Below are 27,555 nucleotides of genomic sequence, written 5' to 3'. Positions count from 1 at the left end.
TAAAACTAAGAGCTGGCTCCAATTCATCTCATGGTGGTTGATGCTAAGGACTGGCTCCAGTTCATCTAATGGTGGCTGAAGCTAAGAGCTGGCTACAAGTCTTCTGATGGTGGTTGAAGCTAAGAGTAACTTCAGTTCATCTGATGGTGGTTGAAGCTAAGGGCTGGCTGCAAGTCTTCTTGTGGTGGTTGAAGCTAAGTGCTGGCTATAAGTCTTCTCATGGTGGTTGAAGCTAAGACCTGGCTCCTATTCCTCTCATGGTGGTTCCTGTTTTTTCTCATGGAGTTTGATCCTACAAGCTTGCTGCTAACCTTTCTTGACTGAATTGACATTGGGGCCTGCTACTTCCACAGCCTGGCTTTTTAAAAATTGTGCGGGGTAAGCAATGCATCTGGCCATCGATGTGGTCCTCTCCCAAAAGGTTTGCATAGGCCCAGTTCTGATCCATGGTTGGCCAAATGGTGTTGACCTATGGGTGGGTCTTGCTGTGTATGGCTAGCTGAAACCTCCATAGATATCTACTCATGGAATCCTTTTCAGGGACTCTGAATCTATAGTATTACAGCAATTTGTCGTATGTGGGAGTGGGTGGATGATTAAGACACTAAAGGGAAATATCTAGGCGATTCCAATTTTTTTAACTTAATTCTAGCAAATTTTAATTAAAAATGTGTCCTTTTTACACTGCAAATGCCTCCAACAATAAGACAAGATATAGTAAGAATGGGCTGAGGCTATAGACTAAAACTATATGGGTAACCCTCTTAGACTATAGCCCCTCCACTGAGAACCCCAAAGTCCCCATTTTTCTCTTGCAGGTGACTGAACATCATCTTGAGTAGATTGTCACCGACTGATCAATATAGGTGTACTGGGTGTATTTAAGACACAGAAACAAAACACCTTTGTAGAGCCAATGTTGTATTGTTTATTGTCTTAATGTAACAAATACTTAAAAACTTTTTAAATTGTCCTTTTCAATATTAAAAAAGCAGCGGTTGTCAGGTAGTTAGTCTTTGATGTCAAATGGAAGGGACCATATATTGGTAAATAGATACATGTAAATTCCAGTTCTTGTTACTTTGAAATTATCATGATCGCTGGCCAATTATTTCTTTTGTGTATTTAATTACAATTCAGGGGAAAAACAAAGTGACTGCACCCACTGAGGTGAATGGAGTTAAAATTGGAATGGACTGCTCTTCGGGACTAATAATGTCAAACAACATCTAAATGGAGAGCTGGACGGAGGCCTTGTTTAATTTAAAGTAATGAAGGCTGTATAATTGCAGCAGCCGCATACTCACGCTGAGATAATGTTTTAATTTATCACTTGGGAGACCTGACATTTAAGAGGAACAGCGGACGGACTGCAGGCCTTGAGTCTGCCTCAATGCCACACGAATATGTCATCCTGTCTAATCGCACAATTATTGCCACTTACAATATATTGGTAATTGCCCACAAATGCTATGGACAGCAGGTGGTTACGAGAGCGACTCACAAGAGGAAGAGTCAATGAACCAGGTACAAATCAGGCATGGACAAAAAAAATATCTCCTTTTCACTTTTCTGGATTGGAGCAAAATAATGTGCATAGCAGGGGGTGGTAAAGTCACTGCCAGTTAGCCACTGCTGTTTTAAGAGGAGCTCATTTCATACACCCAGGTAACCATGATAACTCCCTACACCCTCAACGTGTGGTTTGAGGACATCTCATTTGGTCATTGGTTCTGCTAAAGTGAACTGTGAGCTAGAGTCCTTTGTGGGTCCAGGTCAGACCCACTGACCAAAAACCCAACCTGCACCCGCCATCCAATATGTACCCCTACCTAGACCTGCTGCCCAAAAATGCAAATAGTTGACTTATCTTCTGGCCCGGGACCTGCAAAACAGGAAGTGGCCTCTGTAAACTGAAAATGGCGTCACATCAGAGCCCAATCAAATGGGTAAGGGGACAAATCGTGCGCTTACCTCAGGGGAGGATGGAAGGGACCAAGAAAGGGTACCCAGAAAGGTCAACCAAACCACTTTGCGGGTAGCTCTACTGTGAGCATATTAGTGCTGTAATTTGCTTTAGCTGTAGACCTGTGAGCATTTATTGTATCTGATTGGCTTTTAGCTCTAGTACTATGATGTTTTAGTGCCCTGGTTGGCTACAAATTTTCTTACCCTTCCCAGTTCTCCACCTAATTCAAAGTTGAGGTTGCACAGACAAGAAGGCAATAGCAGTAGATTTTTACACTTCAGTGAAAGGGAATATTAACTATCATTAAAAAGTAGGGATGCACCGAATCCACTATTTTGGTTTCGGCTAAACCCCGGAATGCTTTCTGAAAGATTTGGGCGAATACCGAACGGAATCCCTAATTTGCATATGCAAATCAGGGGGTGTTTTACTTTCTTGTTTTGTGACCAAAAAGGCACATGATTTTAAGGATTTGGTTCGACAGGCACAAGGGTTTGGCTGAATCCAAATCCCGCTGAAAAAGGCCAAATCCTGGCTAAATACCGAACTGAATTCAAATTTGGTGCAACCCTAGTTGTAAGGGGAAGCTTCCATTAACTACATTATTTCAAATACAGATGGAATTTTGTACAGGTCTTATTTTGATGCCTTTGTTTATGCTAATTATTAGTTCCCGAGCTGCACAGTTGTTTATGATGATGACGTGTGGGCAGTATGGGGTGGCAGTTGCAGACTTATGCCTCCTCTTGATGCCTTTTTTAGCAATGGCTACAGTTATTCACACATTCTATCAATGGGGCAGATGTGTTACATTTTTAGCTAAAATAGCCACACTTTGCCAGGCCAGTGCTGAGGGTAGTGTTGGGGGTCATAACTGGGCATGAACAGGGTGTAGTAGGGGTGTTGCTAAGTTACCTCCTAATAGAAATAATTTCCAAAAGTTTGACAGCTCTGCCAAGCATAGAATATGCAAATTTATCTCCATTGCAACCACAACTATTATAAGCAAAACACTTTACCACTTAAAAACTTGTTTTGGATATTTAAATAGAATGCTGTAACAAAGGGGGCTAATTTCAGGTGAAGAAAGGTGCAATAAAATGTAAAAATTTTATCATCAAAGAGGAGGAAAACATGGGAAAAGGGCAATTGTGGGTCTGTCCAGTGTTCCAAGTTGGTAACTGGGCAGGGTTAGCCAGATTGGGAGCAGGGGGCACAGTCAATGGGGAACAGGTGGAAATAGAAGAACAGGATAGACATAGCAGTTTAATTTGGTGGCCTTAAAGGGCATGTAAAGGCAAAACAAATAAAATCCCATTTTTACTTTCTTTAATGAATAATCTCCAATATACTTTAATTAAAAATGTGTAAATAAAATGTTTAATTAAAAAACCTGACTGTATGCAGTGATATTCTCCCTTCATTTACTGCTGTGGATAGGGATTGTCAGACGGTCCCTAACTGCTCTGCAGGGAAACAATCATACTTATGAACAGCAGGGGGAGCCCCCGCCTTACTTCCCTGCAGAACTCAAGCAGCTTTGTTTGTTTCCTTGTAGAGCAGTCGGCGACTGTGTAGAGATTTGTATTGGATTTTATTTTTGCCTTTACATCCCCTTTACTGTTTCCAACTCCAGCTGCAGGGACAAAGATCATGGAGCCAGATTTAAACAGATAAACTGGGATTCTATTTGGAGGATTATTTTGCTGCAGCCACTGGTTCTGCAGAGTTGGAGAAAGTTTGTATTAAACAATACAAAAACTATAAAATCCACATTAGATTACATGACAACACAGGACCCAGTGCAGTCTGTATATTCTGATTATTATCAGTCTTGCTGTATCGGCTTCTGGCAGATATTATTTGACTTGTGCTGTTTTGATCATTTATGACGATCCCTAAGCAGCCCAGACCACACTGAGCATGTGCACAGTCTTAGTCTTGCAAAGATGTATAACAAAGTTACAAGATGGTGACCCCCTGTGGCCAACTTTGAAAGTATAAATCATTTGTTTGATTAGGCTTGTGGTGCAGCAAGTTCATGTTTATGTTTAGTATACAAATACAGCATTTCTAGCCTTATTCTATTTTACACTTTAAGAATGCTGGGCTTGCAAAGGGTTTGCGTGCTATAATTATTTTAATTGGGACCCCATCTTACTCCCCAGGAGGCCCAGCCAGGCACTTGGATAATAAGTCAGATACCCTGGAGGTGATGGTTATACTAACTAACTAGTATTGGGCCCCTTGATCGCTTTGTCCAAGGTATTGGCCTTTTGAATGATGAGAGAAGTGTCCCTTAGCTCCCCACAATGAGTTACTGGTGGTGCTGTTTTTATTGTTATAGCCTTGTATAAATTGGTTATTTATGCTGGAGCCATTTCCAACGCCCCCCGGCCATGTCTGATTTAACCCCCATATTTCCACTAATCGCCATATTCTGGTGGCAGCTTATTGTATTTGCTTCTTATGCTGCCCTTGAGCTTTCCACTCGGAGGCCTTTCTTTCTCTTGATAAATAACACCGATGCCATACATACATGTTATAACAAAGAGTCTGATCAGCTGAGATCATTTTATCTCTTCCCACGTTCCCGTGATGTGGCTCTCGAATTCGCTTAATAAACACACAAGCTCATAAATATTAATTGGCTTCTAATTACAGGCGTTACATTTGGATATCTTCCCCCCCCCCTAAGTAACGGAGGTCACACTTATTGGGGGGGGGGGGACAAGAAGCATCTGGTCTCATGAGAGGGGGCAATAAGGAGTGTGATAACATCTCACCTTGTGACTAATGTATTCTGAGACACACAAACACCCGAGCCTTCTCCTCTAATAGGAACTAATGTCACACCCCACAGTTACTGAACACTCTGTTACACTGTCAGTCATGTCACAACCTGCCCACAACAGAGTGCGGCACACAGTCAGTATAAGCACTAATGACTGTATGTGATCATCTGGGCTGTTTGACCAGCACCACAATATAGAACCTGCATAATCTGACCAGCACCATGTTATGAAGCACCCAGGACAGCTTCCCTGGCTGCACCAACACCATTGTATTGGACAGAGCTTATCTGTTATCTACTGTGTATCCTGTGCTTGAATGGCTGCCCCCATGGCTACACAGCAGCTTGTTTATATAAACTATAGTAGTACTTATCTGTTATCTACTGTGTATCCTGTGCTTGAATGGCTGCCCCCATGGCTACACAGCAGCTTGTTTATATAAACTATAGTAGTACTTATCTGTTATCTACTGTGTATCCTGTGCTTGAATGGCTGCCCCCATGGCTACACAGCAGCTTGTTTATATAAACTATAGTAGTACTTATCTGTTATCTACTGTGTATCCTGTGCTTGAATGGCAGCCCCCATGGCTACACAGCAGCTTGTTTATATAAACTATAGTAGTACTTATCTGTTATCTACTGTGTATCCTGTGCTTGAATGGCTGCCCCCATGGCTACACAGCAGCCTGTTTATATAAACTATAGTAGTACTTATCTGTTATCTACTGTGTATCCTGTGCTTGAATGGCTGCCCCCATGGCTACACAGCAGCTTGTTTATATAAACTATAGTAGTACTTATCTGTTATCTACTGTGTATCCTGTGCTTGAATGGCTGCCCCCGTGGCTACACAGCAGCTTGTTTATATAAACTATAGTACTACTTATCTGTTATCTACTGTGTATCCTGTGCTTGAATGGCTGCCCCCCTGGCTACACAGCAGCTTGTTTATATAAACTATAGTAGTACTTATCTGTTATCTACTGTGTATCCTGTGCTTGAATGGCTGCCCCCATGGCTACACAGCAGCTTGTTTATATAAACTATAGAAGTACTTATCTGTTATCTACTGTGTATCCTGTGCTTGAATGGCTGCCCCCATGGCTACACAGCAGCTTGTTTATATAAACTATAGTAGTACTTATCTGTTATCTACTGTGTATCCTGTGCTTGAATGGCTGCCCCCATGGCTACACAGCAGCTTGTTTATATAAACTATAGTAGTACTTATCTGTTATCTACTGTGTATCCTGTGGTTGAATGGCTGCCCCCGTGGCTACACAGCAGCTTTTTTATATAAACTATAGTAGTACTTATCTGTTATCTACTGTGTATCCTGTGCTTGAATGGCTGCCCCCATGGCTACACAGCAGCTTGTTTATATAAACTATAGAAGTACTTATCTGTTATCTACTGTGTATCCTCTGCTTGAATGGCTGCCCCCATGGCTACACAGCAGCTTGTTTATATAAACTATAGTAGTACTTATCTGTTATCTACTGTGTATCCTGTGCTTGAATGGCTGCCCCCATGGCTACACAGCAGCTTGTTTATATAAACTATAGTAGTACTTATCTGTTATCTACTGTGTATCTTGTGCTTGAATGGCTGCCCCCGTGGCTACACAGCAGCTTGTTTATATAAACTATAGTAGTACTTATCTGTTATCTACTGTGTATCCTGCGCTTGAATGGCTGCCCCCATGGCTACACAGCAGCTTGTTTATATAAACTATAGAAGTACTTATCTGTTATCTACTGTGTATCCTCTGCTTGAATGGCTGCCCCCATGGCTACACAGCAGCTTGTTTATATAAACTATAGTAGTACTTATCTGTTATCTACTGTGTATCCTGTGCTTGAATGGCTGCCCACATGGCTATACAGCAGCTTGTTTCTGAAGCAAACACACTAGTTTTACCAGTGCAGAGCAACAGTACATTATATTTTAAATACTTTCATACACTTTGTTTTTGGTGCTACTGTTCCTTTAAAAACAGAGGAGTCAGAGTCGAAGGATTTATACATCAACTCCGTAGCCCTGGTAGCACAGTTTGCCCTTACATCTTACTTTGGTCCTGTTTGTTGCACTTTGCCCCATAATAAATAATCCCTACTGTGTCTCATTCCAGGGTAGAGTCCTGCAGCAGGTCGGGTACCCGTGGGTTACCCGCAAAAAAGTGGGCACCTTGCGGAATGATGGGAGGATTTTCAGGTGTGGGTATAGATGTGGGTCGTGGGTCTGCGGGTCTCATCTAGATTTCTTATCTTATGTAATATTGTCTATATTTTACTCCTTTTAAAGGTTTACAAAAGTGTTTCTGTCCCGCCCACTTTTGATGATGTCACTTCCGGTTTGCATCAACATCACTTCCTGCTTGAGGGTGGTCGGCGGTTTGCGGATAAGGCAGTTGCAGTCCGGGTTTATTAGTGGATCAAAGTAAATATGCGGGTTCGGGTTGGATTCTATTCCAGGGTGTAAACTATTAGGGTCAGTCCACACCAGGCAATTCGGGGAGATTTAGTCGCCTGGCGACAAATCGCCTCTACTTTGGGGCGACTAAACTCCCCGAACTGCTTCCACTTCTCCTGCGCCGGCTGTAATGAGAAGTCGCCTGCGTTATGACACAAACATCGCTTTGTTTTCCGAAGTCGACTCGTGAGGAAACTTCGGGGCGACTTTGGAAAACACCACGCCGCGCGTGCTTTAGCGCAGGCGACTTGTCATTATAACGAATGGGAAGACACGAGGAGGCAGTTTGGGGAGATTGTCGCCCAAAAGAAGAGTGGATTAGTCGCCAGGCGACAAAATCTCCCGAATCTCCTTGTGTGAACTAAGCCTAATAAATGTTCTATCCCCGTATTGTCATTAACCTCAATGTTCTCAAGCAACAGAGTGTGCAGAAATCCTGCAACTTTCCCTTATTATCCCGCTCATATCACTGTGCTGTTATTTGTCCTGTCTTTTATTGCTAACCACACGCCTTTCTCTCTTCTCCGTGGGGGAGATTTTAAATACTTTTCTTACTAAATACTTTTTCCGAATAACACTTGATAAAAAAAACAACAACAACAATGTGTTTTAATGTATTGAGACTCAAGTATTAAATCGAAGTATTATAATTAAATATCAAAGCAAGGAAATCAGTCTGAGACAATTTAACACGGCGGCTGAACTATGTGTAATTTCTTTAATTATTACTCTGCTGCTTCCAAAAGAATATCACTAGGTGGGAAAGGAACATTTAAATGTGTTTACCATCAGCCGACGTCTTTTCTAGTTTGACAGCTCACGATACAAAGTTTCCGTTTTAATGGGCCTCCTTTACTTTTCCTGGGCTTGCGGCACGTTTGGAGGTTTGAACGCCATGTTGGTTTCTTCTCAGTCAAAAGTGAAGTCATGGGGGACCCAATTTTTTTAACTTGTAAGGGGGCCCTGGCACCAATGTTTTTTTTTTTTTTTAACTTCTAAGGGGGCCTTGGCCATCAATAGCTTTTTATAACCTGTGTGTGGTGGTGGGGGGAGGGGTTATGTTTTTAACGCTGATGTCTGTGTGGTCTTTTAACTGTGATGTGGAGTGGGTGGGATTTGGGGTGGGGCTTGGGCGCCAGTGTGGGCGGCAGCCCCTGAAAATGTTTTTGTACGGGGTCCCGGGATTTCTAATGGCGGCCCTGGGTACAGAAGCACAACATTTCTAGCTACTTCCTTCGTTAGGCTTTGGTTCTCCTTTAAACTACATTGGACTGCCATGCCTTAAATAAGAAATACACATTATTAAAAAATTAGGCTAAAAAACGTTATATTAGCCTATGAGTAAGTGCCCTATCAGGCACGAAACGCGTTAGGTTTTATGTCCTAATACATTTTCTACTTTTTTAAAAAAAAATATTTAGCTCTTGATTATTGGAGATCCTCACATTCTTCCTTTTGGATTTAGTGTCTTAAAAAATGTTATACCTTGAGGTTTTGGGCTTCTGTGCCAACCCAAGGCCACCACAACCCTTTAACAGGGAAGATCTGTGCCTCTTAAGATGCCCCAGTAGCTCCCCATTTTCTTTTCTGCCGATTCCCATCGTAGCTAATGGTTAGAGCAGCCCAGACCACACTGAGCATGTGCAGTGCCAGTGACACAAATAATGGCCAAACAAGATCCAAGATGGTGATCTCCTGTGGACAATTTCAAGGCCTGGATCATTACTGTTACTCTCTCTGTCGGCTCATTATATAAATTACAGGATTTCTGGCCGTATTTATTTTTAAGTTTTACATTTGGCGAGTACTTGAGTTGCTCTTGTCATGCTGTTTGCTTGAAGAACAATGTTTGGTACATTCGAGTGCCCTTGGGAGCTGTGTTTATTCCATTTTTGCCTTGTGTATGACGCACCCCACCTCTATAGCTATATTTAAGGCTTTGTTATTTCATCAATTAATCAAGCTTGAGATTGTGAAACTGATCTCACACTGTGAGTGCGAAAGGTTTGATAATTGTGGGAAGGTGGAAGTTACTATTCTTGGTTCTACATACAGAGAAATAAACTGCAATTCTAGCAAAACCATTAACTTATATGTTTGTTTTCCATTGATGTTTTTGTTCCACCCTAACCCTTGCAGACCCAAGCTTTTGTTACGTGCCCCCATTAGCTCAGAGATATAGGAAAACCTTGTTGTATCAGTTAATCACAGTGAATTCTAACCCAAAATCTTACCAGTAATGGATTGGGGCTAGTCTTTTTGGAAGATGCACATCTAAAGGCTTGATATTGTTTTTTTCATTTAATGTGTTAGGTGCTTGGTAAGATGTTGTTTTGGCTAATGTCCTCCTTATTAAATATTCGAGGTGTGTAGAGTGTCATTCTGGATTTCCAAGGACTACATGCCCACTCTACAAACTTTTTCCTCCTCTTTTATCTTCAGTATCCTAGTGTATTGTCTTTAAAAGGAAAGTCTAAGATAGAATAAGGCTAGAAATGCTGTATTTTGTATACTATACATAAACATGAACTTACTGCACCACAAGCCTAATCTAAAAACAAATGATTTATGCTTTCAAAGTTGGCCACAGGTCACCATCTTGTAATTTTGTTAAAGATCTTTGCAAGACCAAGACTGTGCACATGCTCAGTGTGGTGTGGGCTGCTTAGGGATTGTCATAAATTATCTAAACAGGGAAACAAACAAAGCTGCTTGAGTTCTGCATGGCTGGAAAGTAAGGCGGGGGCTCCCCCTGCTGTTCATAAGTATGATTGTTTCCCTGCAGAGCAGTTAGGGACCGTCTGACAATTCCTATCCACAGCAGTAAATTAAGGGAGAATTTCACTGCATACAGTCAGGTTTCTTATAAAAATGTTACACATTTTTTAATTAAAGTATATTGGAGATAGGTTTCTTTTTCATTAAAGAAACTAAAATTGGATTTTTATTGTTTTGCCTTTACATGCCCTTTAAGTACTCTCATCTATCCATCCCTCTGTTTCTTCCTCAGAAATGGAGAATTACCACATTATAGACCAGTGATTCCCGTTCAGTGACTCCTGGGCAACATGTTGCTCCCAAATCTCTTGGATGTTGCTCCCAGTGGCCTTAAAGCAGGAGCTTATTTTTAATTCCAGGCTTGGAGGCAAGTTTTGGTTTTATAAAAACCATGTGTACTGCCAAACAGAACCTCCTGTAGACTGCCAGTCCACATAGCGCCTACCAAATAGCCAATCACGGCCTTTATTTGGCACCTCCTTTAAATATTTTCATGCTTGTGTTGCTCCCTGACTCTTTTTTTATATTTGAATGTTGCTCACAGATAAAAAAGGTTGGGGACCCCTGTTATAGACATACAAGTTTTAATGGTGGAGTGAGTGGTGGTAGGGTAGCATTTTCTAGGTAATTTGGTGTCCCAGCCCAACTGATTCTGTAATTAATTAATTGGGTTGCAAGGTTGACTCTCAGGCATACTGGGTCCCTGGAGAATAGGGTTAAAAGCCCTGAAAGTGACTCTGAAGCTGCACACAAAATATTATCATTGAACCCATGCCCTTCTGATTTTATAGCCTGAACTGTTTTGTTTTGTCATTTTCAGGTATGGGCTGCTTTTGGGGAGCAGAAAGAAAGTTCTGGAGACAAAAAGGGGTCTACTCCACCCAAGTTGGCTATTCTGGAGGTTACACACCCAACCCGCTGTATGAAGAAGTCTGCTCAGGTAGTTTGGGCTCGATGGGATTGCTGACAATACAGAACGTTCCTTTTGTCATAGCAACGGTTCCTGTTATTTCAACAAACTTTAATTATGCATTTCAGCTTCAGTTTTGCTGTGTTGTTCCTTGCACTGAGTTGCTCACATGTTTGTTGTTGTTTTTCACTGCATTCAAACAATTTACCAATTTTATATGCGGTGACACAGAAACGAGTGGTGGCAGCTTGGGCGACTTACTCCCTATCTCCTTGCTGAAAAATAATGCTCCAATCAATGATCACTTCCAGCCCTGGAAATTAGATTTTGTTTGCTCATTAAAGCACATCTAAAGCAGCTCTGGTCTTCTTAAACTACAACTTTCATGATCCCCTTGAGAGCTGCAAGTTGCCCATCATGTTCTTGTATGAGTACTTTCTAGATGTTTCTACCCTGCCTTTGAATGTGTTTGGTGTTGTTGGCATTAAAGTTTGTCTTTAGTGATAAATAGAAGAACACGCATCATGACCTCCTAGGTTTCATCATCAATATGACAAGACTTGGTTCTCTTACTTTAGGTGACCTTACGCGGTCCCATAAACGCAAATTGGGCTGGTTTGAAAATCCTGCTGGATCAAGAACCGCATCAGTTTGTTGATGCGGTTCTTACTCCGACCGCCTGCATTTAGGTGATCCAATAGTTGTGGCCCATCAGCCCAATATTGAGCATATCGGGGAGAGATCAGCTCGAATGGCGAACTTGCATTGTTCACAAAGTTTTAAAGGGAAATAAAAGGGTTAATCATTTTGGAGGTCACCCCCAGTAATTATAATCATTTAAATCTATGAAGGTTTTTATCCAGGTCATTGTATATTTAGTAGGAGTAAATCTAGAGCAACTGAACTTGCTGAGTAATCATTGAAGACGTTTCGCTATTCAGTGGCTTCTTCAGTTCAGCTAAAGCTGCTTGGATGAGTAGTGAAATGTCTTCTTTGATTACTCAGTGAGTCTAATAGATATAATCATTTAACTCAGACCCCTAGTAGGCTCTCCCCCCTCCTTCGCCCAAAACACAGCACCGGTGCAGTGTCGGCAGGTGTTTATTAGACAGGATTGATTCTTCCCATCAATCAAGTTCTGCATCTGCTTGTTGATGGTGGTCCTCGATAAAACTGGTGGCATAGGAGCATTTATAGTCCTATCATTGGCCCAAGGATCAGCCAGATATTTGCCACATTAAGGTGGGCATATCGGTGAAAGATCCTCTAGTTTAATGACCTCGCCAGACTAGTGGATCCTATAATGTGTGTCCACCTTAAAGCTAAATTCACCATTTATAAGTCCTGTCTTGCTTTACAGCAGATTCTGAGCAAAGGTCTCAGGACCGGATAAGCTACAAAGCTCCTTTAACATTAGCAGGTATGGGACCTGTTATCCGGAATTCCTGGACCCTGGGGTTTTCCATATAAAGTATCTTTCCTTAAAGGAATACTATACCCCTCAAACAATGTAGGTCTCTTTAAAAAGATATTGCATAAAACAGCTCATATGTAAAACCCTGTTTCATGTAAATAAACCATTTTCATAATAATATACTTTTTCAGTATGTGCCATTGGTTAATCATGAATAGAAAATTGCCATTTTAAAAAATAAGGGCCACCCCCTTTGATCTTATGATTCACGGTGCACACAAACATACCAAACAAACCATACTTGTTAGGTCACATGAGCCAATTAACAGGCAGAGTTCTGTCTTTTGCTTCCACACTTCTTCCTTTTACAGTTAGAGCTGCAGTATTTCTGGTCAGGTGATCTCTTCCTGTTACAGTTAGAGCTGCAGTATTTCTGGTCAGGTGATCTCTTCCTGTTACAGTTAGAGCTGCAGTATTTCTGGTCAGGTGATCTCTTCCTGTTACAGTAAGAGCTGCAGTATTTCTGGTCAGGTGATCTCTTCCTGTTAGTTAGAGCTGCAGTATTTCTGGTCAGGTGATCTCTGAGGCAGCACACAGACCATCACAAAATGGTGGTTCAAGGCAAGAGATGTAAAAGGCCAATATTTACTTACATTTTGGGGTATAGTTTTCCTTTAATTTAGTTCTCCATACCTTAAGTCTACTAAAAAATAGTTTAAACATGAAATAAACCCAATAGGACTGTCTTCTTTAAGGATTCATTATATCTTATTTGGGATCAAGTACAAGCTACTGTTTTATTATTACACAAAAAAGGAAATCATTTAAATATTTGATTAAAATGGAGTCTATGGGAGATGGCCTTCCCATTATTCGGAGCTTACTGGATAAGGGGTCTCCGGATAACGCTGGTAATTAGGGATGCACCGAATCCACTATTTTGGTTTGGCCCTGAATCCTTTGTGAAAGATTCGGCCGAATACCGAATCAAATCCAAATCCTAATTTGCATATGCAAATTAGGGGTGGGAAAGGGAAAAAGGTCTAGTGATTTCCCTCCTCACCCCTAATTTGCATATGCAAATTAGGATTCCGATTCGGTTCAGCTGGGCAGAATCCTGGCCATGAAGTACTGTAATTTTATGTACCCCCTTCAAAACAGACTGGGAAATTGGGGGAATTTTTACTAACACACAAATATGTATCAGTGTAACAAGCAGCCGCTTTTAACCCAACACCCGCCCAGTGTCCCTATGTTACCGGCACAGATAATGAAAAGCCTCACAGGCCTGACCTTTAATCCGATGGACAGATTGTGCCGCAATTAAAACCCCATTACATTTTTGGAGACAAAATCAGATTCGAGGGGTTAATGATGTGGGAAAGATTTAGATAAAGCGATTTTCAAAACCTCAAATCTTCCGAGTATATGTGAACACATAATTAAAGGGAGCAACGTTCCATTCGGTTTCCATAGTAACCAGGCACGGAAAGGGACCGCGAGAAGAAGGTGTTCTTGCTTTTAATGAGAATAGTTTAGAACATTTCCTATTGTAACTGTCACTGTCAGGATAATGGATCCGTGTTGTGCTTCTGACATTTCTTGTTGCGCTCCTCGCCGCTCCCAATGTGGCTAGAAAATGTCATTCATTCTGCCGATGAGGAACCTCCTTTACTTTACTTCCTAAAAGGTTCTTTGAGTTCAGTTTCCCCGATTTTCCTTAGATGACCCCCAGAAGGACACCAGAACATATGCCATCCAATGTGCAGTGCCAGGAAAGTATTAAACGCACATTTATTCTAATGGTGTTCAGATAAATTAGCTCTTATGGCCTAACATATGTTACGTAAGTTGGCCATATGGGTTGACCACCACCTGTTGGGTTGGGACAGGGGGCCCCTTGTTGGGGATCAGCTTAGAAAAGATTTGGGGGATGGGGTAGTGGGCTTATTAGCGACTGTAGAGTCCAACCATTCTGGGGGTCATTTAGAAGACGTACAAGTATACTAAGATGTGCAAGATCATGCCCCTTAGTTCTCATGCAGAGAGCGATTTTATGCAGATCGCAGTTTCAATGGGTCAGCCTTCGGTCTGACTCTCGTACCTAATTGCCGGGTGGCAGGCAGGGTTAAGGAGAACTAAAGCCTAACTAAAGAATCAGGCTAGAAATGTTTTGTTTTGTGCTTCTGTACCAGCCCACGCCCTTTAGCAGTAAAGATCTGTGTCTCCAAAGATGCCCCAGTAGCTCCCCATCTTCTTTTCTGCTGATTCACTGCACATGCTCTGTGCTGCTGTCACTTACTGAGCTTAGGGACCCACTCACAATATACAGTACATATAGAATAGAAATGTCACAATATAAGGCTGATTAGTAATTAATACACATAATTACTACATGGCAGCACAGAAACCAGTGCAATTAGCATCAGAATTGAATAATCAGCAAACCTGTAGCATCAGCTTATATTACAGCCAGGGAAGCTCATTTTCTGCTGGATAATTAGTGACGAGCCCTAAGTTTAGCTTCTCAACAGCCAATCAGAGCCCACTGAGCATGTGAGTGTCACAGACACTTTCCAAGATGGTGACCCCCTGTGACAAGTTTGAAGTCCTGGATCATTGCTGCTATTGACAAGCTCAAACTTTAGCCTCGTGCAATAAGATCGTTACGTAATATTGGCCATATTCATTTTTAGGGTTTAGTTCTCCTTTAAATTCTTCCTTCCGCTGTCCCCACCCACAACCTTACTGTACCAGCTTCTGCCTCCGGCAGCCTCTATTTATAGGCACACACCTGCCCCACCCCCTTTTGTGCCGTTAGAGATTGGCAGGGAAACCGTTGGTCTATAAATAGGTTGGCGCTGGTCAGGTAGGGTTTGGGTTGGGAGTTCTCAGGATAGGGCCGGGTGCGGGTTCAATTTTTCAGACCCACACATCACTACAATCTTATCTTTTCTGACTGCCATTGGGCAAACAGTCGTGGCCTACATCCGAATGATGCAAAAGTTAGGGGGTAGGAGGGAGTCACCTAAGTACGGCAGCTCACTTCCCATCTACCACCACTCATGAATACTGAGCTGCTGAACATAGGCACCAATGCATTCATGGGGCAGCCGCAGGTCTCTATAACCAGAAGTAATTTATTTAGGCTGGAAGGCAGAATGGTAGCCATTTTTGCACTTTGCACCCTGCCTTGTGCCTTTTTCATTTGTATGAGTCCCCCTGGACCATAATGATTTGCTGTCTGTGGCGATTGTTAATACTTTGAATAAGATCACAATGCATAAACCGTGCCCTGTGGCCATTTAAATGGGATTCATACCTTCCAACAGGTCATTATAAAAAGCCAAATAACTTAGGGCATTCTCCATCTGTAAACAAAACACAACAACCAATGTAAATACAGTGGTCCAGGTGCTCCAGCCCCAGCCCCTTAGCTCGAGGGAGCGGACAAACTGTTATGACATAAGAAATCAGGCACACCGGAAATGCACAACATACAGTAGGCCATCAAAAAAATGATAAAAATGTTTTATTTATACCATCAATAAAAAACTTACTAATTTCACTTGGCACTTAGTCATAGGCTGATACCACTTATGGGCCTTAACCTTGCCCATTTATATTAATATAATACACAAAAGCCATGAATATCTTGTAAATTGTATCCTTATAAACGGTGAGTTCTGATGTAATTTCTGTCACATGATTCACTGAAATTTGTGTATTATAATAAATAAAGTACCCCCTGTTGCAGAATATGAGGATATTAGAAGTTACCTTGGAGTTCCATGACCTTCGGCCTGTTGTTTTTAGATGGTCATGAAACTCCTCGGTAACTTATAATATCCTTATATTTTACAAGAGGGGGTACTTTATTCACTATATATTCCCCAATCTGCTAGACACCCTACCCAGTTTCTGCCAAGTTTCTACCCAGGCACAAATGGTAGAAACTCATCAGTGTAGATATAGTGATCCAGGTGCAGACAAACCGTTATGGCTTCCGGCACACCGGAAATCCACAAAACAGGCCATCAAAAGTTTTTACATTTTGTATTTATACCATCAAGGAAAGCCTTTATGCATTTCGTGCCCACATGGCACTTAGTCATAGGCTGATACCCCTTCTGTGCCTTAACCATGTCCAGTTATTCCCATCCATTCCCCCCAATCTGCTTGACACCCTACCCAGTTTCTGCCAAGGGAAGTGGTAACCCACTAAATGTGTGCATGGAATGTTCTTTTTGGACAAACGGCATAATAACCGATAAAAGCTGCCGATAGACCGTGTTGGCAGCTTATTGGCCCGTGTATGGGGCCCCCTGACGGGCTTCACCGATCGAGATCTGGCTGAAAGTCGGGCAGATCTCGATCTGATTGGAAAGAAAAATCTCGTTGGATCGCGGCCGCATCTATTCGTTGATGCGCTCCCGCGATCCGACCGCCTATTACTATTCGTTAGGATCCGACCGTTGGGCCCTATAGGCCCTCGATCGGTTCAGCCCGATATTGTCCACCTCAAGGTGGGCATATCGGGGAGAGATCCGCTCGTTTGGCGACATCGCCATACGAGCGGATCTCTCAGTGTATGGCCACCTTAACACTCGTTCTCTGGCTGTTTGTCTTTCATGCAATAATTATGAAAGTCTTAAGCTGGCCGTACATGAAGAGATCTGCTCGTCTGGGACATCTCCAAACGAGCGGATCTTGCATCAATATGTCCACCAGCGGCAGGGTTTTATTGGGATAGTTCGAACATTCGGCCCTAAGGAAAAAATTCAAACTTCTCGATCGATATCATGGCCAGAACACACGTTAGAAGCCCCCATACACGGGCAGATAAATTGCCGGATTGGTCTAAAGGAACGATATCTGCAGCTTTCTCTGCCCGTGTATGGCCACCTTTACACTAGTCCCTTGTATGGAATTCATGTGCCGTCAGAGTGAGCGGTGAATAATGGACGCAGAACGGGATTCTGTTCCCAATCACCTGCATGGAGAGAGTGGAAGGAGAAGACGAAGAACAAGTCAAGTTGTTATCAGGACAATTCATGATGGACTGTCCTTTCAGAAATATCTGCATAGAAGACTCATCTCCTAAAGCCAACACTGATTTGCTTGCTATCGCCCCATGCCAGTCTCGTGTTGGTGACGGTGCCAGCTCGTTCCTGGTTCTTTGCCAGGAAATCTTTTACAGCATGACGCTGCCTGGAAGCCAAAAAAATGAAGAATTCGCCCAGGAATAATATCACAGAGCATCTTCTGTGCCGTGTTGCCAATTCCTAACTCTGGCAGCACATTCAGAGTGTTTATCGGTGCCAGCCTTTATTGTGTGCCAGTGAGAATAGGGATGCTGAAAAATAGGGGGAATTTAAAATGCCCTTAATGGCTGCCATTTAAATTTAGGATATGTTAATAGGCAACGCAATACATATTGGTGTTGGATCTGGGGCATCAAGCCTGTTGAACTCCATTTGTTTTTGAACTCCAATCAATTGCTAAAGGTTGTATGGCTCTATACAAGCTAAGAGGAAAGAGAATTCCATTTATAGGTCTATTTGGGTGGAAACTTTCCATCCAGGTAGGGTTGCCACCTTTTTTTGTGTGCGAAAATGGGCTGGGGGCAAGCCAGTGATGTCGGGGTGGGGGTGATGTTATGGGAGGGCTGGGAGGCGGGCAGGTGATGTCAGGGGCGGGACAGATGACGTGGCGTTCATCGATTGTCTGATCGTTATGTCATTCACTTCAATGTCCTGTCTGGATTTCCTGATTTGGAAATCCGGACAGAAACTTTTCACCCAGTCAGCCCAGTTGGGTGAAATCCAGACAAGTGGCAACCCTACCTCCTGGGCTTCTCAACCCAATTGCCTTTTGGTGTCTTGTAAGCAGTCTACAACACAAGGGCTATGTGGAAGGATAATAAAGCTATTGCAAGATGAGCCAGTACCATGGTTTCAGGACAGCCCACACATCACTAGATGGGACCCATTATTTATATAAACAAGGAATGCCCAACCTGTGGCCCTACAGGTGTCAGCGGGTGTTGGTAGTTGTGCTTCAACTAAACTTGTCTCCTTCTTGTTCTACAGTTGCCATCCTGCACTAATGTCCCCCATCTTGTCATAACGTCGCCATCTTGCCGTGCTATACTTACTGTACTCTCTAACACTTTTCCTACCTACTGCTGCTGATCTGTAATGCCCTGGACACACATGCTTATTTGCAACATTTAACAACAGTTATTCAAAGAGACTTTCCTCCCCTTTCTGCTTGTGCTGTGTTAATACTGATGTTTCCTTACATAGCAGAATGTCAAGCTCATGTTAGTGTCTGTAATTATGCGCCCAGCTGCGAAATGCGTCAGGCCACATTTTTGTTGTGTCTTTTGTCTTCACCTTGTGTGCCTTGTACTAGGCGATAAAGAGTTTTATTTTATAACTTTCTTATGGGAAACATTCTTCTGTATTGTAAATCCTAGCAGCTGAGGCAATATTGTAATATCTTACATATAAGGGTGTGCCCTGGGTACCCCTGGAACTATAGCAGGGTGACTGTTACCCCAATGTTTCTATATATCTGTAACCTTGTTATGAGCTAAGGGGGCCCAGTCTGAAGGCCAGTTGGGAGATTTGGGGTGAGTGCTTATTTGTGCCCTGGGTACCCCTGGAACTATAGCAGGGTGACTGTTACCCCAATGTTTCTATATATCTGTAACCTTGTTATGAGCTAAGGGGGCCCAGCCTGAAGGCCAGTTAGGGTGAGATTTGGGGTGATTGCTTATTTGTACCCTGGGTACCCCTGGAACTATAGCAGGGTGACTGTTACCCCAATGTTTCTATATATCTATAACCTTGTTATGAGCTAAGGGGGCTCAGCCTGAATGCCAGTTAGGGGGAGATTTGGGGTGAGTGCTTATTTGTGACCTGGGTACCCCTGGAACTATAGCAGGGTGACTGTTACCCCAATGTTACTATATATCTGTAACCTTGTTTTGAGCTAAGGGGGCCCAGCCTAAAGGCCAGTTAGGTGGAGATTTGGGGTGAGTGCTTATTTGTACCCTGGCTACCCCTGGAACTATAGTAGGGTGACTGTTACCCCAATGTTTCTATATATCTGTAACCTTGTTATGAGCTAAGGGGGGCCAGTCTGAAGGTCAGTTAGGGGGAGATTTGGGGTAAATGCTTATTTGTACCCTCGGTACCCCTGGAACTATAGCAGGGTGACTGTTACCCCAATGTTTCTATATATCTGTAACCTTGTTATGAGCTAAGGGGGGCCAGTCTGAAGTCCAGTTAGGTGGAGATTTGGGGTGAGTGCTTATTTGTACCCTGGGTACCCCTGGAACTATAGCAGGGTGACTGTTACCCCATTGTTTCTATATATCTGTAACCTTGTTATGAGCTAAGGGGGCCCAGTCTGAAGGTCAGTTGGGGGAGATTTGGGGTGAGTGCTTATATGTGGCCTGGGTTTCCCTGGAACTAATGCAGGGTGACTGTTACCTCAATGTTTCTATATATTTGAAACCTTGTTGTGAGCTAAGGGGGTCCGGTCTGAAGGTCAGTTAGGATGTCATTTGGCTCAATGCATATATTGGATACCCATGCTATTATAAAGGGGCACATAAGTTAGAATGAGATGTTGAGTGTGTCAGTTGGTGCACCCCTTGTTTATCATATTTTACAGTGGAATACAGTATTTTGCGAATGAGTAGCCAGTCATTAGAGAGCGTAGCAGCTTGAAGGACCTGACTTTTAAATTAAGATATATAGTTTGGTCCAAATCAGGCATGCAGTTATAGGACCCCTTTTGGAAGGATTATTGTTGTCTAATGTCCATACCATTTTTGGAACTAGAACAGTAACTAAACTATCTAAATTATATATAGACTTAAATGCACCAATTCTTGATAGACATCACCAGAGTGTTGATCAAGACTTCTGGTGAAAAGATCTCCCAACAAACTGATCAAATCTGGATTTGTTTGGTCCCACTTCCACTTGTGATGTTTCTTAAAAAATTAGGTTTGGGGCTGATTTGATGCTTCAGGCCCTGCACAGTGTTTTATCATTGAGCCAAAGAGAAATTATTCCACGTGCCAGAGTTGCATAGATTTGAGACCATCTGTCAAAGATAAAGTGAAAACAGCTCATACAACGGGACAATCATCCAATCCGTTCTGGAAAATGTAAGATTTTTTTTCTTTGATTAAAGAAAAGATCATAATTTTTTTTAAATTCAAGATTTTAAAACACAATTTTTTGAGATTTAACAGTTTAATAACATTGAAAATTCAAATGAAAACATTCAACAACTAAAACCTGGTGAGTTTTCTTTAACATTTAAACCGTTAAAAATGAGATGGAACAATGTAATTTTCGTTGTTGAGTCAGTTCTTACTGATAACAGCCTCCCTTCACTGACTTAAGTCTGTAGCCCACAGGATGAATGGATGGATACTATACATTTAACTGTTCCATTCATTTGGTGCAACTCATCTTGACTTCTTCATCTGTCCTCGGACATGGCACTAGCCAACAAGGTGTCACAGACTGGGGACATTTTTGATGGGGACAGATCTTCTGAGGTCCAGCCACCAAGCTGATGTATATGCCAAGATGGCAGGGGATCATGGCCAAACCACCAAACCCAATATAAATTCATTTGGCAATACATTTGCTGGGCAAATATGCTTTTAAGAACTCAACGAGGCTCATTGTTTTGAAGAGACGTCATTGCCTATCCACCAAAATCATTTTGATTTATATTTACAGGGTGGACTGTCAAGCTGACCACACATTGATCACGTGGAATAATTAGTCAGATATTTGTCTACCCACATGGAGATGTAAAATGGCATGATCCTATGGATCCTATGGAGCTTAAGAAAAAAAACCTCAGAGGCCATAATGTTGTGATAGGAAAGAGACAGTAGATAAGAAACCTTTTGATTATATTCTATGTAAAATATGTGTACATGACCAGCTTCATAGCTTAGATCAATGATCCCCAACCAGTGGTTTACAAGCAACATGTTGCTCATCAAGCCCTTTAAGTTTTGGAGGCATAAAAACCAAGGGGTAGATTTACTAAAGTCGGATTGACTAACGCTGGTGAAAATTCGCCAGCATTACCACTTTCAGGCACTTCACCAATTAACTAACTGGCGCTAGCGCTCATTTGCACTGTATCGCTTTTCGATCTGGCGAATGGACGTAACTCCGCTAATTCACTAAGATGCGGATTTTACCAAACATTACCTCTTTTGCCAGTCTTGCCTTCGCCAGCTCAGACCAGGCAAAGTGCATTGGAGTGTATAGATCTTCTTCGTCTTTTCCTTTTTTTCAGAATGGTAGGTTGCAAAAGTCCTTAAAATTTTTCCCCCATACATTCCCTAACATATGGAACATTAACTATACAGTGGGCTCATGTGTAGGGCAATATAATAACTCTATTTATTTTATTAAAGGAAAACTATACCCCCCAAACAATGTAGGTCTCTATTAAAAGATACTGCATAAAACAGCTCATATGTAAAACCCTGCTTCATGTAAATGAACCATTATCATAATAATATACTTTTTTAGTAGTATGTGCCATTGGGTAATCATAAATAGAAAATTGCCATTTTAAAAAATAAGGGCCGCCCCCTGAGATCGTAAGATTCACTGTGTACACATACAAACCACATGTAAGGTCACATGAGCCAATTAACAGACAGAGTTCTGCCTTTTGCTTCCTCACTTCTTCCTGTTACAGTTAGAGTTGAAGTATTTCTGGTCAGGTGATCTCTGAGGCAGCACAGAGAGAGTCACGAAATGGTGGATCAAGGCAAGAGATGTAAAAGGGCAATATTTATATAAATATATATTCCAGTTTTGTAAGATTCTTTAATATGTCCTTCAATTTGATATAAACTATCTGTTGCTTAAGTATTCATTTTGGGGGTATAGTTTTCCTTTAAGGTTCCTTGGACTTGTGTAATGTAATGTATTTGCTGCAACATATACATCCATTCAACTTTATCATTTCCCACCATATGCAAATTAGCCAACAATAGCGCATCTTCGCTTTGATTGCCTAAATAACGCTAGCAAAATTCGCCAGTGTTCGACGCCCTGGACACAATTTAGCATTTTTGTAAATTAGCGTTGCCTGAGCGAATATTTGCCTGGTGAAGTGTTGCGATGGTTGCGAAGCCGTTGCTGGCGAGTTTTTGACGGTTAGTGAATCTGCCCCCAGGTGTACTGCCAATCAGAGTCTCCTGTAGTCTGTCAGTCCACATAGGGGCTACCAAATAACCAATTACAACCCTTATTGGGCACCTCCTAAGAACTTAGTTTCATGCTTGCGTTGTTCCCCAACTTTTTACCCAGGTAAAAAAAAAAAAATTAGAAGGGGGACCCCTTGCTTCTTGTTCTGAGACTGTGCAAATAAAGCCACTTAACTCAGGGACCCTTTATTACTGCTGGATATTATGATACCTTTTTATTGACCATGCATAAAAATTAAGGCTGATTTCCTACTGCCTTTGTAACATCTTGCTTCATTTTTATGTTGTTCCATTAAAAGGTATCATACTCATCAATACTGTCTTTTTTTTGTGTGCGACCTACACTTCTAGACACTGCACTTTTATTAGATCAACAAATACTAAAGTAATAACACTGCCAGATGTCACATGTAATTCCAACAGCTTCGTTATAAAAGCAATAAACCTCAAAATGCAATATAACTGTTAGACTATGGCATGAGATAGGTGCTATTGTATAATAAAAGACAAATGCCTTATTGTTGTGTGAGATTTGGGCTGAAGTGTTCTGGAATGAGCTAATATAGGGTGAAGTAGATTTGCCGTTGATCGATGAAAGTGGTATGATCCATACTCAACTACCTGAAGAGCAACCTTCCTAATAAATGCAACTCGTGTCCTGTTTATTGGAGGAGTTCTAGCTTTGTCCATTCTAGTTTTTATTTCTGTTTTTTGTATTTGGTAGACCTGGTTCCACCTAAGTGGGAATCTTTAGACACCTCTTTGTAGCAGAGAGAACATACTGTGGCCAGAACCTTTCTAGGACTTTGTAGGACTTCATAAAAATGTGGTCTAGAAATCAACAAGTGAAGTGCAACGCTTAGCCTATTAAAGACAACAAAGAAGGCTAAACACACACAAGCTAAAGTTGACCATTAATGGACAGAAATAGCCTCCCAACTCAGTTACTTCATACTGTTCCATGAGTCTTTTTCTTATTTTTCCATGTATGGGGTCAAACCAGAGCAGAACTAGGAGTAGGAGGAATAAGCTTGTGCCAAGTGTTCTACCAGGTGGAGCTCAATTTGGATACATATTATTGAGTGATACCCTCCACTCTTGAGGAAGCCCTGGCTGAAAGTTCCTAAAAAGGTGATTGGGATCAAGGGTCAGGTGAGTGAGCATGGGGTACTGGGGCAGCATTGGGGGAATCTTGAGGTGGCAAGGGAAGGAAGGACTGTTGTGGTGAGCAGGTAAAGGGTAAGCACGGAAGGGGACAAAGCAGTAAAAGGTATCTGCCTTGGGTGCCAGTACCTGTGGGCCAAACCAAAGTCCTGTTGTGGTTTCACAGTGTATGGGTTAATTCATCCAGAAACTCATTATCTAGAAAGCTCCAAATTACAGGACAGACGTCCCCCATAGAGTCAATTTTAAGGAAATAATTCTAAGATTGTTTTCCTTTATCTCTGTACCTCAGAATCCTAACTTGGCTTCAATATTGATGGCAAGACAATAATTACAGCTCTATAATATAAATAGAGCTCTTTTCCAGAAAACCCCAGAAACAACTCACTTATCTTGTGGTTCTGTTTTTCCAGAAGAAAAATGAAGGGGGTTATTTACTAAACCTCAATTTTTTTCTGGTCAAGGGTTTTTGGCTGAAAAGCTCGAAATTGTCATGGGAGAAAAAACTAAATTTTTTTAAGATTTATTAAACACCAAAGCTGCTAAAATTCAGAATCTGAAAGTTCACCATCTCAAACCTACTGAGGTCCTGCAGAAGTCAGTAGTAGTTAAAATTTGAAGATATCGTTATCTGCGCTGGTTTTCCTTCCATAATCTTAAAAAATGGTGCAATTCAGGTGTCAAATCCGTAAAATTCATACGATTCGAGTTTTCGCTCGATTTGATTGAGTCTTTTCCCGCACCGAATTTTTGAAATTATTTTATTGATAAATAAGTTAAAATCATGGATGGGAATTTGGTCCAGCTTGGTTTAATAAAAAGATTAAATAAATTAGAGTTTTAGTAAATAACCCCCTAAATGTCAGTGCCTTCTAGATCATAACTGGCACACTTGTCTGATGCATATTATTGCTTTCTACTCTCTCACATCTGTCATTCATACAAGAAAGATCGGTTTTTTTTTACCGGTAAAAGGCAGCAATTTATTAGTAAATTGTTATTTTAAAAAAAGAATTGTTATTTTGGCCTTTCAGCTGTGGATTTGGTCTTTCCACATTGTTATTGCTATTAAAAGAAATCTGAAAATAAATACCTCCTAGGAAAAAATTATTTTTTTGCCTGTTAGTTAAACATAATTCACTGTTTAAGAGTTTACAAAATACTTACATTACTACAGCAATTTAGTCACTTTATGTTGAGGGAGACTGCAATTTTGACAGAAATACCATGTATAGCCAACTACAGACCCGATAACTGCTCATTTTGACTTTAATTACTATCCCACAACCACTGTTCCTTCCAAGAGACTATTATCCCACTGTTACTATAGACACCATCTCTCCCTACTATACCTGCTATCCCACAGTCACACTCCCTTCCCAGAGACTATTATCCACTGTTACTATAGGCACCATCTCTCCCTACTATACCTGCTATCCCACAGTCACACTCCCTTCCCAGAGACTATTATCCACTGTTACTATAGGCACCATCTCTCCCTACTATACCTGCTATCCCACAGTCACACTCCCTTCCCAGAGACTATTATCCACTGTTACTATAGGCACCATCTCTCCCTACTATACCTGCTATCCCACAGTCACACTCCCTTCCCAGAGACTATTATCCACTGTTACTATAGGCACCATCTCTCCCTACTATACCTGCTATCCCACAGTCACACTCCCTTCCCAGAGACTATTATCCCACTGTTACTATAGACACCATCTCTCCCTACTATACCTGCTATCCCACAGTCACACTCCCTTCCCAGAGACTATTATCCACTGTTACTATAGGCACCATCTCTCCCTACTATACCTGTTATCCCACAGTCACACTCCCTTCCCAGAGACTATTATGCACTGTTACTATAGGCACCATCTCTCCCTACTATACCTGCTATCCCACAGTCACACTCCCTGCCCAGAGACTATTATCCCACTGTTACTATAGACACCATCTCTCCCTACTATACCTGCTATCCCACAGTCACACTCCCTTCCCAGAGACTATTATCCACTGTTACTATAGGCACATCTCTCCCTACTATACCTGCTATCCCACAGTCACACTCCCTTCCCAGAGACTATTATCCCACTGTTACTATAGGCACCATCTCTCCCTACTATACCTGCTATCCCACAGTCACACTCCCTTCCCAGAGACTATTATCCCACTGTTACTATAGGCACCATCTCTCCCTACTATACCTGCTATCCCACAGTCACACTCCCTTCCCAGAGACTATTATCCACTGTTACTATAGACACATCTCTCCCTACTATACCTGCTATCCCACAGTTACACTCCCTTCCCAGAGACTATTATCCACTGTTACTATAGGCACCATCTCTCCCTACTATACCTGCTATCCCACAGTCACACTCCCTTCCCAGAGACTATTATCCACTGTTACTATAGGCACCATCTCTGCCTACTATACCTGCTTTCCCACAGTCACACTCCCTTCCCAGAGACTATTATCCACTGTTACTATAGACACCATCTCTCCCTACTATACCTGCTATCCCACAGTCACACTCCCTTCCCAGAGACTATTATCCACTGTTACTATAGGCACCATCTCTCCCTACTACACCTGCTATCCCACAGTCACACTCCCTTCCCAGAGACTATTATCCACTGTTACTATAGGCACCATCTCTCCCTACTATACCTGCTATCCCACAGTCACACTGCCTTCCCAGAGACTATTATCCCACTGTTACTATAGACACCATCTCTCCCTACTATACCTGCTATCCCACAGTCACACTCCCTTCCCAGAGACTATTATCCCACTGTTACTATAGGCACCATCTCTCCCTACTATACCTGCTATCCCACAGTCACACTCCCTTCCCAGAGACTATTATCCCACTGTTACTATAGACACCATCTCTCCCTACTACAGTGGTGTGAAAAACTATTTGCCCCCTTCCTGATTTCTTATTCTTTTGCATGTTTGTCACACAAAATGTTTCTGATCATCAAACACATTTAACTATTAGTCAAAGATAACACAAGTAAACACTAAATGCAGTTTTTAAATGAGGGTTTTTATTATTTAGGGAGAAAAGAAATCCAAACCTGTGTGAAAAAGTAATTGCCCCCTGAACCTAATAACTGGTTGGGCCACCCTTAGCAGCAATATCTGCAATCAAGCGTTTGCGATAACTTGCAACGAGTCTTTTACAGCGCTCTGGAGGAATTTTGACCCACTCATCTTTGCAGAATTGTTGTAATTCAGCTTTATTTGAGGGTTTTCTAGCATGAACCGCCTTTTTAAGGTCATGCCACAACATCTCAATAGGATTCAGGTCAGGACTTTGACTAGGCCACTCCAAAGTCTTCATTTTGTTTTTCTTCAGCCATTCAGAGGTGGATTTGCTGGTGTGTTTTGGGTCATTGTCCTGCTGCAGCACCCAAGATCGCTTCAGCTTGAGTTGACGAACAGATGGCCGGACATTCTCCTTCAGGATTTCTTGGTAGACAGTAGAATTCATGGTTCCATCTATCACAGCAAGTCTTCCAGGTCCTGAAGCAGCAAAACAACCCCAGACCATCACACCAGCACCACCATATTTTACTGTTGGTATGATGTTCTTTTTCTGAAATGCTGTGTTACTTTTACGCCAGATGTAACGGGACGCGCACCTTCCAAAAAGTTCAACTTTTGTCTCGTCGGTCCACAAGGTATTTTCCCAAAAGTCTTGGCAATCATTGAGATGTTTTTTAGCAAAATTGAGACGAGCCTTAATGTTCTTTTTGCTTA

The 27,555-nt window shown here is 41.9% G+C and overlaps 1 protein-coding gene across 5 annotated transcripts in view; it reads left to right on the top strand.

The window, feature by feature from the left end:
• Nucleotides 1-27,555, top strand: part of msra.1.L (methionine sulfoxide reductase A, gene 1 L homeolog) — a 183,210-nt gene that overhangs the window by 95,336 nt on the left and 60,319 nt on the right. For all 5 annotated transcript variants that reach the window (XM_041562079.1, XM_041562078.1, XM_041562080.1 and 2 more), the window contains 1 exon segment: nucleotides 10,837-10,956. In XM_041562079.1, the coding sequence (XP_041418013.1) occupies nucleotides 10,837-10,956 (120 nt within the window).

Source organism: Xenopus laevis, chromosome 5L (assembly GCF_017654675.1).
Source record: "Xenopus laevis strain J_2021 chromosome 5L, Xenopus_laevis_v10.1, whole genome shotgun sequence".
Taxonomy (NCBI): Eukaryota; Metazoa; Chordata; class Amphibia; order Anura; family Pipidae; genus Xenopus; species Xenopus laevis.
Note: the sequence above shows the minus strand (reverse complement) of the source record. Positions and strands in the feature narration are given on the sequence as shown.